At 34.1% G+C, this 15496-nt stretch overlaps 1 protein-coding gene across 1 annotated transcript; it reads left to right on the plus strand.

Annotated features, from left to right (window-relative positions):
• The first annotated feature begins 457 nt into the window (after positions 1-457).
• Positions 458-11191, plus strand: LOC106664012. The gene is made up of 6 exons (XM_014389357.2): positions 458-486; positions 6764-6885; positions 6945-7092; positions 7167-7319; positions 9185-9319; positions 10890-11191. Exons 2-6 carry the CDS (start codon positions 6883-6885, stop codon positions 11030-11032), a joined length of 582 nt encoding a protein of 193 aa, XP_014244843.1. The 5' UTR covers positions 458-486; positions 6764-6882; the 3' UTR covers positions 11033-11191.
• The last annotated feature ends 4305 nt before the right edge of the window (positions 11192-15496 follow it).

Raw genomic sequence — 15496 nt, forward strand, 5'->3', positions numbered from 1 at the left:
TGATGATGTTGCGCATGGTATGGTACTTGATGATGGACGTTCCATCAGGTATTCGGCGGCTATTGCCATCGGCTATAACCATCGGGTTCCCTACGAAACTCTGCGAGAGGTCGTGAGACGTTTCAGGCAACTGGGTCCTACCATGGAAGGCCTTAGGATAACAGAACTACAGGATGACCTGTTTTTACTTTGAGAATTTTGCGAAACCGGTACTTTACTGTTGTTCAAGCGATTCATCAGCTCCAGTAAGTTCGAGGTATCCTGCGCGCACTACTCTAAGAAGATTAAATCAGTATGGACTGATGGCTTTTCGCCCCGTAAGAGGACCAGAATTGACCATAAAACACAGAATTGCACAGCATTTTCTCGAGAACACAACCCTTGATCTTTGGACGATTGGTCTGCTTTACTTTCTGCAGATGAGTGTAGATTTGCTCTACTATCTCCAGATGGGCGTGAAAGAGTGTGCAGAAAACAAAATGAAAGGTACGAAGCTTGTAATTTTTCCCAGAGCGAATTTTTCCAATTTAGTTCAGTGATGGTGTGGGCGGGAATTTCAACGGAGAGTCGCGCAGAGTTGGTTGTTCGTGGATGGTCTTTGACGGCCACTCGCTACGTGGATGAAATTTTGGAACACCATGCGTTCCCTATCCTCGATGAAATTAGCGATCCTATTCTAATGCACGATAATGCCCGTCCACATATCGCTCGATAGTACAAACCTTCAACAGCATAACATCAGGGTCTTAGCCTGGCCAGCCCGTTCTTCACTTCTTGATACATTCCACGATATCGAAAGGACTCTTCGTGAAGAATGGGCTAACCTCCAGCAAAAAGACATTTACAAACTTGTAGAAAGTATGCCCAGGCCTCTTCAAGTTGTAGTAGAAAACTTCAAGGCAATAGAAGGAAATACGCGATATTGAAATGTGAATTAAAAATCTAAAACAAATTGTATCTATCCATCTTTTTCCTTAGCAATTTTTCTTTTTTTAGGCAAAGACTCAATTATTGAACGTTAAAATACGTGTAACTCTGATTAATATATAAAAATATATGCAAATCAAGTCAATCAGCGTGTAAAATTTATACATTTTATTAATTATGTTTTATGAATTTCAGCATTAGTTTCTTCTGATCGTAAGTCTAAAAGAAAACTTTTTCAAGACAGACTATTTCAAATTGAAAATTTGCCAAAAATCACTCAGAGCAAAGTTGTAAATGGTTTCAATTTATTGATGCTGAAGCCAACTTTTATTTACGTCAATTTTTGGGTGTTGTCAATGTTTGGGGTCAATTGGGTGTTAAGGTAACCAACTTCCTCGTTTCTCTACCTTTCTCTACCCCGTTGCCAGCTTTTTTCTTGCGTACGCGCTTCGTCAGTCAAGGATGAAAATATCATAAACAATTAAACTTTATATAAAAATATGTACATTTAAAAACATGTTAGTCTGGTGAACAGACCAAGAATTTTCAAAATTATTAGGAGTTATTGGGGGAAAAGATCCTCTACTCATGCTATTAAATTACATTCATACACCATTCTTCAACACACACTGCGCGAAATATTCGATATTCCTCGGAGTAATTGGGAAAGAAGCGACTTCATTCGCGCTAATAAATTACATTCAAACTGCCCCAGGAGTACTCGAAATTATTTGGAGGAGTTGAGGAAAAAAGCCCCTCCATTCACGCTAATAAATTTCATTCAAACTGCCCCAGGAGTACTCGAAATTCCTTGTTGGAGTTGAGGAAGAAGCCCCTCCATTCACGCTAATAAATTACATTTCCACATCAAACTGAATTCAAACAGTCTCAGAATATTCAATATTCCTTGGGGTAATTGGGAAAAAAAGCCCCTCCATTTACGCCAATAATTACATTCGCACTATCTCGAAGTATTCGAGATTCCTTGAGGTAATCGAGGAAAGAAGCCCCTCACGCTGAAGAAACATTCGTACACCAGACTTCACTCACACTGCCCCAAAGTATTCAATATTCTTCACAGTAATTAGAGAAAAAAGACTCTATTTTTACGCTAATAAATTTCATCCGTAAACCAGACTTCAATTCAGATTCAATCGGCGTAGTTGGGATTCACTCTATAATAACGTTCACCTATCAGACTACGTTCTCAAGTGTTATAAATTGTTCGGGGTAATTGGGGAAGAAACTCCTCTATTCACGCTAATAAATTACATTCACATATAACAGTCTTCATTATCATTGCCCCAGAGTACACAATATTTCTCAAGCTGCGACGGGTTTTGCCCTTCCATTCTCGCTAATAAATACATTCGAATATAACATATAGACATGAACTTTGTTAATAAGCCACCAGCTAATTATATGAACACATATTTATTTTTTGCATGTAACATTTGGTGAGAAATTATTTAATGAGATGCGTAGGGTAGAAAAACAAAAAAAATGGTTACCTTAACACCAAATTCGTAATTGACGTGAACTATTGTTTGAGATATTTGCCATTGAACAACTTTGTCATTGGGTTTGTCTATCTTCGCTGGTTTCTGTCAACCCGAAGTCCTCAAAAAGAATTTAACAAGTTTATTTAATTTTATTTTCTGCTTCAGATTCTTCGCGGGATCGAGGTTGCTACATTAAATTTTTACGCTATTTCACTAACTAAATTGAACTGGAAAGTAATTAATTCAGAGCTTAAAAGGAAAAGGCTAAGTTTAGGGGGGGCAGAAAAAGCAATGGGATTTAACTATGGTACAATTTATACAAAAATTACGGCAAGCGTAATATATTTCTAATTGCGGAAAAAGTTTAGGAATGGTTACCTAACCTCGCTTAGGTTGTGGTAGAATTGGGGTTTTGGTTTGGTTGGGGTCAGAGACGGGATAAGTTAGGTTGAGATACTGTTATGTTTAAGGTTAGGTCAGAGTTACGGATGAGTTAGGTCATGTTGGGGTTGAAATTAACGTTGGATTAGGGTCATGGATAAGGTTAGAGACGGTTTAGGTCAGGAAAGAACCTCGCCAAAAGTTGGGTTGGAGTTTTTCTTACACCTAATCTTTGATTTTGCAGGAATGCACACAGGATTAGCAGGTGTTTTGAAATTAATTACGGTTTACGGACAAAATTAAATAGAAATATATAGTTGTTAATTTATTGGTAAAATATGTAGTTAAAAAATAGTTACCTCTATTATACTGCAAGAGTTTAATTAATTTGGACATTTAAATATACACATACTTGTTCATTTTTATTTCCACCATTAAGTTACTTGGTTAAAAATTAATAAAAAATAGGTTAAAGTCTCTTGAATTGATATAATTAATAAAGCCACTTTGAAAATAACTTAAACCCGTTTTAAATAAAATTGGCCGAGTTCTCCTGATGTATCTTTCATATTATTTTATTTTATTTTTATAACCTATATTATTTTATATCAAATACTTTTGATTAGAATTTTTTCTTTGAAATTGGATGATTACAAATACTTTCGATTGAAATTTTTGAAATTTAAATGTTTCCAGTGACCATTAAGCACCTGTAGGATTAAGTTTAGGGTCTTTTAAGAGCCACAAAACAACTTAGACAAAAAACATAAAACAAATATTATTTTTATATATTTCTTTGTAGGCATTTTTAAACGCAACCACTACGTACAATAACTTAACTTGACTTCATAAAAATAAACAGACTCAACACTGAAGATGGCAAAATGCCGAAGTGTATCTGATAGATCAACACAGTGAGGATTGGCAGATTAGGATGACGGGTAACGCCCTGTATACTGGACAACGTTAAATTGAAGATTATCTTTCCCGACGATTTTTAATTTTTGAACGAAAATCTGCGGTGATTTATTGAATCTATTGAAATTTATTTGTTCTCTTTTTAAATAAAACAGTTTGATTGAGATTTATTTTACTTTACAATAGTCCATAAAGTGTATCTTTTCCTTTTAACTGTAAATTTTCAATATTTAATATCACAAAATACGCCTGTATTAAGGGAGAACTAATTAGAAATAAATAAACGATCAATTATGGATCAAAAAAGTATATGCAAGTATAAAATGAAGGGAGATTCATCCGTTATTTGAAAATAATAAGTCTCTTCAGATGGCCTTTTCTTGTCCAGATTGTAAAATACTACAGGCTGAAATGTAATGTGTTCTTCAATACCGACCAGTCATAATTTTTGAAAAATGGTAATATCGGTTGGCCTGGAGTGAATCACGTGATCACACTGGATCCAAATTGCACTCCTTCGTCGAGAAACAAATACCCTATGTTGCATAGAACGTGTTAAAAAGGAACGTCTTTTAGCATTCACGGCAATTCACCGTGTTATTTCTCAGGATGAAATCGTAATTTATAAATGTGAGCGACGGCGAATAAAAATTAGCCGGTTTCTGGCTTACATTAAGTACGAATAAGCAAGATACGGTTAAGTCTTACTTAGTTAAGCTGAAGAAGTTCACTTTTAAAAAAATACTGACACCGACAAAGCAAAACGTTTTAACCAAAAGCAATCGTAATTTCGTTTGAAAAATAAACTAAAAATTTGTTTAATAACTAGTTTATGGAATGGAATATTAACATTTATTTGGCCGTAATTGAAAGGGAAGTAAATCAGCTAACATTGATGTATATGTAAAATAGAAGCGGACCTAAGCTGGACCTCTGTGGAACTCCAGAATTAATAAAGCCTATGTCAGAGCCATTAGAGTTGAAACTGACAACTTGTGAGCGACTTTTCAGATATGAAATGAAAACTTTACAACTGTTAGAGCTGAAATTAATTTTTTGGGGAAGCTTGGTAAAAAGAAAGAAAGAAAGAGAGGGAGGGAGAATGAGAGAGAGAGAGAGAGAGAGAGAGAGAGAGAGAGAGAGAGAGAGAGAGTTGATACAATATTTTCAAAACAATATAAAACGTTTTTTTAATCTAAAATTTTGGATGCTACATGAAGAATGCTAATAGGGCAAAGGTCAGATATTTTGGGTTAACCTTTTGGGTAATCATGGCACATTTCCATTATAGAAAATCAAAAGGTTAGGGAAAAATTAATAAAACGTGAAATTTATTTTGAAATGGTTTAAACCCAAGGAATATTGAGTATCGGGGCTAGTGAATGTACCCAGACTTATGTTGGGAAGTGAAGGGATACCAGCATCATTGGAAGGAAATCCAGTACTACAATGCCAGAGATGACAGATATATGTTTTTTGGACTATAACTAATTATACTGTTTTGAAACTAAGGAGTTTTGACATAAATTAATAGAAAAATCAACAAAATCTTGATAAAGAAAAATAATAATATTATATATCTTGATATAGAAATAATGAAGACTTGACAAGTGATAAAGAAAGAAAGAAAAGGAAAGACTAGTTTTTCTTCAAGCTTTTAACAATTTTGTTTTTCAGGCCTTTGAAACTATTATTAACCATTTTAAATGTTAAACTAGTAAATTATAAGACCGTCTACTTCTTGTTGTGAGTGAAATATTTCATCCTATCTTATAGAATCTGTGCAAAATGCCTCCTCACAATAGGCAAATCCTCCTTACAATCTTCTAACTTACTTCTCTTCTAATTTTCTAGTTTCTTAAAGATCTCTTACATAGATTCATCAGCTAAGTTTATATAATTAATAATGTCAACAGTGATGTCTAAAATTTTGTAATTGTCTTGTAATTTTTGCTGTTAAATTGACTTGGACGAAGGTGAAACGAATGGTTGGCCAATAATGTGAAAAAATATATTGTTATATCTTGCAAGTTTACATTTATATTCTTCTACAAGAACAAGAACAACATTTCAATAATCTGACCTGAATGTTACTCAACCAATAGACTTAACACAATGAAACAAATTCCTGACTCGTTCTCTTATCGATGAAAAAAGTGAGTTTTGTTTCACATTAAGTTGAAAGAATCAAAACCTTTGGAACCAACGAGCTTGATACTTAATTTACTCATTTTTTCCATAGCTCAACACAAAATTATGTTCTTAAAAATCTGTAGGCTAAGTTGTATTAGATAGTGTCAACAATGCTGAGCTATCCCAAGGGTTAGTGCTGAGTCTAGTCTTGTTTATTATAGTTACAAAAGACCTTTGTAAACTGAAGTCAAAATCGGAGCTGTTCTATGAACCAACAAGGGTGTCTTATAGGATCAATACCTTCAATGATTAGTTAATAATTTTTTAAATTGTAATTCAGACCAAATAACAATAAAACTGAGGTGAGAACCAGGTACATTGACCTAAACTTGTATAATGCACTGACTAAAAAGTCACATTACTTAAACATAAACAACATACCAGGCCGACTAAACCAGAAAGGATTGACCAAATACATTTCTTGAACAATTACTCATTAAATATGACATGCAAGGTAATAAAATAAGAGTATATGAGGATTAACTGTACTAATTCCAAGCAAATGAATCAATAAACTCCACAACACAAATTTATTTTTTGAAATGCAAATAAAATAAAATTTAAATTTTTATATATTCATTGAAATGTGATTTAAATTAACTTGGTCAAAGGAATCAAACTGTTCTGAATTTTTGCATAGAATAACTAAAATGTAAGATAAATAAATAAATCCATTATAATAGGCATAATACCAGTAAACAAATATCAAATAAATTAATTTACTTTTTAAATATAAGGATTAAATAAATACTAAGAACCAAGTAAGAAATCATTATAAAAAAAATCTCCAATGAGAATTTGACAGCATCTTTTACTCAACTGAAGTCATTATGTGCTTTTAGGATAATTGGAGAAGGCAATTTCATTTTCATTACTTAGCACAAAGAGGGGGATGAAATAAGGGTGTGGTTTTTTGGGTCACACAGCCTAGTATTGCTTCATATTCGAAAGCAGACTTATTATGGTAAGGTAAAAAATATATAAATCGTACCAATTTATTTTTAATTTGAAAAATTCCAAAAGGAAAATGTATCAAAAAGAAACACAACAGAAGAACCGATGGAAACGATATTACTGATCGGAAATGAAGAATGGCTTGAAGAAACATCACTATGGAACCTGAGACTTTGGCACGTCATTTTGATATTTTTCTCTGGGTTCTTATCCATCGGTAAGTTACGTTCCAGTATTATATATATTCTAGAATCTAAGAGACTTTTGTTAGAAATGTCTGTTTCATGCTAGTAATTTGTTTATGCTGCTGCATACGTTTTCGAATACCCAGGACAAAACAGGAAATCGAGGCGGATTACATTCGAAAGAAGATCACGAGAAAATTCAAAAAAAGGCTGACCATGATTCACAATACGGAAATGGATGAAATGGACCTCAAAAAAGGTGAAATTCATATAATTCAATTGAAGCAAATTGTTTAATACCACACTTCAATAATACAATTGATTTTATCATTTTTATGTCAATATAATGTAAATGTAGGTGTAAAATCATAGGAATTGGGCATACTGCTTTAAGAGTTATTGCATCCCCGTTCTGTGCATATAGCATATCAGTAAGACCCAATGCATCAAATAATTTTGTTAGTGGTTTTAGTAGCCAATATTTCTTTTAAGGCTATAAGTCCCCTGCAGATAAATGATACACTACAGTCAGTTAATTTCTCAGATAACTTCTCAGAATCTGCACCTTGTTGGTGGATACCAATCTTTCTTTGGTTAGAATTCAGGTCTTTGTATTGATTCATTTTTTCATGGATGCATTGATTTCGGCTTGAAAGATTCTGGTGTGGGCCCTTCTATAAGCAAGCTTTGAACTCATTTGATCAATTTATTTTATTCTAAAAACATTCAGAAATTGGAGAAATCGCCCACTTTGGGTGTTGACAGTCCGGGTCATGAAGATTGGGCTCCAGGTGCTCTCAACAGCTAGGAAAATTCAACACCCAACGCATGCAGTTCCTAAATCCAAACCCATTGACATTCTTCCTAACTTTTAAACATATTGTTCTATTTTCATACCATTCACTCAATTAGGGTAGTAGAGTACTCTATATTTCTCCATCACCTTTTACATCTATTAACTAACCTAATTGAGAATCGATGGGTACTCAATATTCCACCAGAAACCCTTTTATAATACTAATTCATGCTATTAAATAAATTCACTTTCAACACACGCTAGGTTCACTCAACATACTATCAATAAAACAACCTTTTTCCTCCAAAAATCGAACAGAGGACCCAAATACCACTACTCAAGCAAAATTTTCATATCAGGTGGCATTCCAACACGCTATCTATATAGAGTGAAGGAGTTGCACCCTTATTAACGTGGGACACAACAAGGAACCTTTCTCTACAAGCCGGACACATACGAGGGCTTTGGTACAAAAATAAGTGTCTATGTGACAACCTCACATTGCCTATCCTTAAACAGGGTGAGGATGTGAGGATAACTCTTTTTCTATGAGTCAGATCCTCCGAGTGCCATTTATCTTGATATGTGAGAGCTTCTCTGCCATTATAGCCCCCCAACCCTGCCACCTTGTTTAATCATATTTTTTTTGTGAAGTTTTAGCATTACAGGGCCAAATCGTGGTGCTTAAGTCCAGAGATTGGGACATCCCTGCCTTAGCTACCTTGTCCACCTTTTCATCACTTCAGACCTATGAGTCTGGGTGTTTAATCTTAGAAATCCTATTTGTTGCCATAAGTATTTATACTTAAGAAAGCAGGTTTTAATGGAAGCATTAAAAAAAAGTTAATACTACCTAAATTTTCTCTCTATAATTTATAAAACTGTATATTTTGCATTTTCCATTGGAGCAAATAATTTATTTTTCTTTAATGTGAAGTAAACTTTTCTTAACAGTCCTCATTATCATTTAGTTGAGGTGGATTAGTCCTAATATTTTCTCCATACCAGATGTGGGGGCCTTCATCACTCCCATGCATACAAATTTCAGCATTTTTATGAGTTCTCTTTGTTTTGTTTTTGTTTGCCTTTCTTGGTCCAGGAAATTGTACTGTTTGTGAGGATCTGTCTCACCATCACTAGTCTACAACCCTAGTTTTTATCTTTTATAGGTGTGCACACCATTCTGCAGCCTCGATAGAAATATTTAAATTTTTATGATGGTTAACAAGCAATTCAAACTGTTCATTTTTCTTATAAACTAACACAACATTGTTATTTTAGTAGAATATGAAGCATAATAATGTATTCTAAGTCCTCAAAAATTCTAGCTTTGGACCGTATAAGAGCAGAATTTAAATCTGACACGGAAAGTGTGGCTCATTCAGAATACTCTGTCGGGAGTGTTGACTCAAATGGCCAACCGATTTCTAGAGCCGGTGCATCCAGAAAAGTCAGTGACATTGGTAAGTCAAAGTATTGAAACTTCTTTATGGTTTGATGTTCTTCTTATTCAAATGGCAAAAATAAAAAAAAAAAAATATTATACCCTCTGAAAGAAGAGAAAAGTTTCCTACATAGTATAAGATTTCTATTCAATACTATTAGTATTTTTTTTTTTTTACATGCAACATTATTTTGGTTTTCTTTATACTATTGAAAATAAGTGTGCGCAAAATTAAAAAATTAAAAAAATCTAATTACTGATATTTGGCGTCTAATTTCAGTCACTGGTCACTTCAATCAGTATAAACTAACATGTATTTTTCTGTTTCCCATTTCTTTACTACCTTTTCTTATATTATTATATATTTTTATTTTATCTAATCATAGTTTATTATCATATTATCTTATCTAATCTTTGTATCTTATATACTAGTGATATTTTAATATTACCCTTCTTTTTTATTAGAAAGTATTATAAAGTATTATACTTCTCACTAGCTATTGTATATTTTGGAAGAATTAGAGGAAGAGGAAAATAATGTCCTTCATCAAGCCTATGTACAGACTTATTCATTACTCCTCCACAAAATGGCCTGTGTGATACTGACCTAGACAGTGGTGACGACAACGAGGGTGGTACGATAAACAATCTCAACAACCGTCAAGTATCTGCTGAAGCTGAGGATGTCATTACTTCTAACAATGAAGAAGTTTTGAGAATAAATGAGAGCAACCAACTATCTTGTATTTATGCACATACAAGTTCAGATATTTGTGAAATTTCTGAACCCCAATCTAGACAAACAACAAAACAAAAAATGCCTCAGAAAAAAACCGGCACCAAGAAAGAAAAATGCCAGCGGAAAAAAAATGTTTGGATAAATAATGAGGACCTTCCTGATTCTTCTGTCAAATTGTTTTTATCCAAGCCACAGCCTTACTCTCCACCATTTGCAGCGTTCTTTGACACCCTTGCAAATTTGACATTTTAGAGTATGTTATACGGCAAAGTGTGATATATGCCATCCAAAAAAGAAGCCCTCATTTCCAGCTTTTATTGACGATTTAAAAGCATTTTAGGCATCATGATTATTAGTGGCTATACTACTGTACCAAGATGACAAATGTATTGGGAAGAATCACCTGATATAAACAACGTAGCAGACTCATCAGCAATGCCTAGAAACCGCTTTGAGGATATTATGCGTTATTTACATTTTGCCAATAATAGTGACCATTCCATCGATGGAGAAGACAGACTTTGGAAAATAATCCATTACTGAATCACCTAAAAGAGACATTTTATCGATATGCCATCTGAATCCAGTGTGGATGAGGCGATGATCCCTTATCATGGTATCAAACAGTGTATCAGAGGAAAACCCATACGCTTTGGATACAAATTTAGAGCCACAATCTGAAATTAGGGCATTTCATAAACTTTGATGTTTTTNCCGCCAATATATTAATTTTTTTAAATTAACATTAAAATTGGCTTGTGAACTATTTATTTTCAAGCATTAAAGTTAGAAGATGAAATAAGTGTGAAAACTGATAATGGTTAAAATTATTTTTAATTTTATTTTTCAGGGGTTGACATTGAGCAACTTATAGAGCAAAGAACAATGGGTTCAAAATTTGCAAGACTAATGGGTAGCTTCAGGAAAATTAAAGTTACAAAAAAACCACAAAACGGAGATGAAGTTGTTGAAGGAGAAACCAAATTTGCTTAGTGAAATCAGTGATTTTTAATTTTCTTAGTGAAATGAAAGTTTAAAAAGCATTAATACAAGTTTTATACGTTTTGCTTGATATTTATTTCCAAATCAGAAACAAGTGCTTATAATGTTTTTAAAAGTTTTGTGAACATGTAAGAAAACTGTGCAAACAATAATACAATGCTAAGGATGTAAACTTAATATTAATAAATGGTTTATGTTTTTGTAACAAAAGTTAGAATTTTGTAGATGTAGATGTATCATTTAGTGTCTATGTGACTACACTGCAATACAATGCACACAAATTCTACTGTGCCCTTTAAAAGCTATTGTATCCTTATATACTTATAGAACACCAAACTTAGATTGTGTTGTATGTCCCAAATCAAAAGTTGAAAATCAATGTTGTTACCAAAAGCACAAACTGTACTTATATTTCCTCACTTTTTGGGGTTTTACATAAAATTTCTTCTTGCAAGAACAGAGCTCATATCAACCCTCGTAGTATCAGAGTTTTTGAAAAAATTCCCATTTGTAAATATGTCGGGTTCGAATGCAGGGCCATTATTATTATTCATTTAATAAAAGGGTTGCATTAGTATGGGCTAATTCTTAAAAATGTATACTTTTTATTAATTTTCTTGCTGAGTTATATTTTATCTAATTTATAAAAGATATTTCTTTTGCATCATTGTATTTTTTTAAATTTGCTCTTCACATATTATCTTATCAATGTGGGTGTTCCTCAGGGTAGCTTCCTGATTCGCATACTACTTTTGTGGACCGTAAAGCGATCCTCTCAACTAACCCTGATTTCCACTTGAAACCCCAGCCATGTCGCACTATTAAAGGCTTGGTATGTACAGAAAAGAATATAAATTAACAGAGGAAAAATCAACCCAAATAACTTTTACTCTCCGCAAAACATCCCTCCTCCAGCTTACTTCAATAATTTCTTAATAAGCAGTACATAACCTACCAGTAGAGTCCTAGGGATTAGGTGCGATCCACCCCATACCACTGTTACCACTTATGTGGACGATACCACAATTTTTCCTACAACTCAAATCCCATCCTCAAGTCCTCCAACAATAATAATTGCAAAAGTACTTATACACTGCAATTCATGTCAAAAGACATGGTTGTAGAAATCCTTCAACCTGACAATGAGCTAAGGGGCTCGAAATCTGGATCATTGGAAAAATTCAATAAATTCTTCTTCCAACTGTAGACCCAGGTCTTTACACTGACAAACATGTGGGATTCAACATTATGATACAATACATAGCTCTTTCACATCTTGATAAACACTCTGACTTACTTCTCACAAATAAAAGGCTGCTTTATAGCACTTTAGTGAAGCCGATATGGACTTATAGACTGAAGATGTGGGGCTTCAATCAAACATTCACCATTGCAATATCCGCTGCATCCAAACTTCCCAATCCATAACCGAAAGAAAAATCACTGATGCTTCATTTTATGTGTCTAATGAAACTACCTATCCAGACGTAAATATGCCTTTTATTCAAGATGTAATCTATCTTATGGCAAACTGTGAAAATCACCTACTCTGGTATTTTGGCAGTCTAGGATCCACAAAGAGTTAGAATCATGAACTATCAAAATTTAGGTCATATCTGCCTTCAACGCATGCAGTTTTTAACATAACTACATTCATAGAAATGGGGAATGATGGAGTGAGTGCGGTGTTCAATCCTTTTTTAAAAAAGATAGTTTCTACTCACAGTAAGTTGTTTTCCAATGATCCGAATTTCAAGCCCCTTAGCTCATCATCAGGTTGAAGGATTTCAACAACCTGATAATGAGCTACGGGCTCGAAATCTGGATCATTGGAAAACAATTTACTGTGAGTAGGAACTATCTTTTGTAAAAAAGGATTAACCACATTCATACTATCACTCATTATTAAATACATTCTTTCCTATTAGAACATAACCATTAACTATCATAACTATTAACTCTATTTGAGAGTGAATGGGATATTTATTCACCCGTCAGCCCTCACATTGACATTACTAAATATGCTCAATCTCATAAAACATTCAACACAAAATCCATAAACAACTATAAGCAAAAATCACTCCTGTTTTTTCTAACAATAAGGCTTGAGCCCAAATCTCATCGGATGGCTTTTCTACTTGCTCTCTACATGGAGGCATAATGGAGGCATGTTGAACATATGCTGGCTTTGGACTAAAGTATGTGTTTGTCTGTCTACCGCATGTGCCTTATTCTAAGTCAAAAATGATCCCTACTGTTTGGGCAACCTATCAAAGAGGCTGTTGATGTATAAAATCGTGCACGCTGATCAGGTCCAGAGACCTTGTCATTTCCTTTTTAAAATATTTGCTATTGGACATTTGAGGCAATGAAGCAAGAATCCAACAAACATGTGTGACAGTGATAGTGTCAGCTTATCCAAGACTTCAAATAAGCTATTCTTAGGTTAGCTATATCCATCCCTTCTGAGTGCTACAAAGCTCTGACTCTAAACATGCTCTCATAAACTAATCTATCCTATTGCCATCCAAAGCTTTAATTTATCATTTTGAAATTCTTAATTTGGAAGGCAAAATGTATGCAAAAACCCCATTTTAAATTATAAAATTTATTCCTGTTCTTTAATTATAATTATTCAGAAATTGTGAGATGCGGTCTGGTGTGATGTAGATTTCAGAAAAACATTTTCTTTATCATCTAACGTTTTGATCTTTATTGTGTGTACACTGCGTGGGCACTCTCAACACGACACACAAGAATGGCACAATTACACAGAAGACAAACACTTTGAGCCCAGAAGATGATCTCAATGAAGATCGAAACGTTGGCACGATAAAGAAAATGTTTTTCTGAAACCTACATCACATCAGACTGCATCTCACGATTTCTGAATAATTATCAATTAACGGTCACTAATCACCACACATTTAATTATAATTTTGAATTTTTGTTCCAAATTTGTGGTGTTTAGTGACCATTAGCCAATGATTATTTGGAGATTGTGAGGTACGGTCTAGTGTGACGTGGTTTTAGAAAAACATTTTCTTTATCATTCCAACATTTCGATCTTTATTGAGATCATCTTCAGGGCTCAAAGTGTTTGTTTTCCATGTAGATGTGTCATTCTTGTCAATCGTGTTGAGAGTACCAGTGAGATATTGATTTTGTTCCAAAATTTAGACATTTCCCCTAGGCTTGTTTGACCAATGTTGGGACTGAGTCGGTCTTCAAGAAAATTTGAGTTTGCCTGTAAAAACTTAAATATGTCAATCTACAGACCCTACGCTCAATGAGAATGTAGCCCGGGACAGAGTAATGCAAAAAAGTTCCTCAAAGGACCATCGCAAAAACTAACAGCAGAACTACTAGATCTAGGAAGTGTTAAGACTAGAATAATAGTTGGACTGCTAACTGGACATTGCAGATTCCAGAGACATGTATATACTCAGAGTGGCAGAAACAAGCCTGTGCAGATATTGCCATGAAGAAGAAGAAACAGCAGAACACATCTTCTGATGGTGCGAAGGCCTATAAAGGCAGAGATTCCTAATCCTGGGAGAGGAAAAGCCAGGGCCTAAAGGATACACGCAAGAGCCCTTGAAAAAGCATGTGTGGAGATTAGTGACCGTCTATGATTATTCGGAAATCGTGAGATGCGGTCTGGTGTGACGTCACTTTTATAAAAACATTTTCTTTATCGTGCCAACGTTTCAATCTTTATTGAGATCATCTTCAGGGCTCAAAGAGTGCACTCTCAACACGACACAAGAATGGCACAATTACGCTGAAAACAAAGACTTTGAGTCCTGAAGATGATCTCAATAAAGGTCGAAACATTGGCACGATAAAGAAAATGTTTTTCTGAAACCTACATCACTCCAGAACGCATCTCACGATTTCGGAATAACCATGAAAAAGCTTTTAGGTCTGGTAAAAAGCCTCAAGCTTAATGAGGAGCTCTAGACCCAAAAAAATGGAGATCACGATAGACCAATACTGGTCGCAGTGCAGTGGTTGTAAAGAGGTCAGCCCTATTAATATAATCTAATAATCTATGTACTAATCTATAGACATTTGGGGTTGTTTTGCCCTGTTGATTATTTTAAAATAGGCTAAAAGATTGGAAGTAGCAACTGAATTCACTTTCTTCTTTAAACTTGATCCTGAGCGTTCGTAAGACAATTATGACGTTAATTAAATATTTTGTGATTATACTTGTGACTCTCTCATATCATACTCACATTTATTCTCTCAGAGAATATATTTTACACAAAAGCATTGAGAGAAATATAATTGAAAGACCATATTATTTCTAAAATGATAGAGTACCACTGTCGTACTTAAGAGGTACTTAGGGGCGCTTACTCATATTTACGGAGTGCCTCTAGCTCTCTACAAGTGTACGCTTGTAACTATATCTATTTTTATAGAAAAGAAATTAGTGTCACAAGAGGG

Source organism: Cimex lectularius, unplaced genomic scaffold (assembly GCF_000648675.2).
Source record: "Cimex lectularius strain Harlan isolate CLEC.00 unplaced genomic scaffold, Clec_2.1 scaffold366, whole genome shotgun sequence".
In the NCBI taxonomy this organism is placed as follows: Eukaryota; Metazoa; Arthropoda; class Insecta; order Hemiptera; family Cimicidae; genus Cimex; species Cimex lectularius.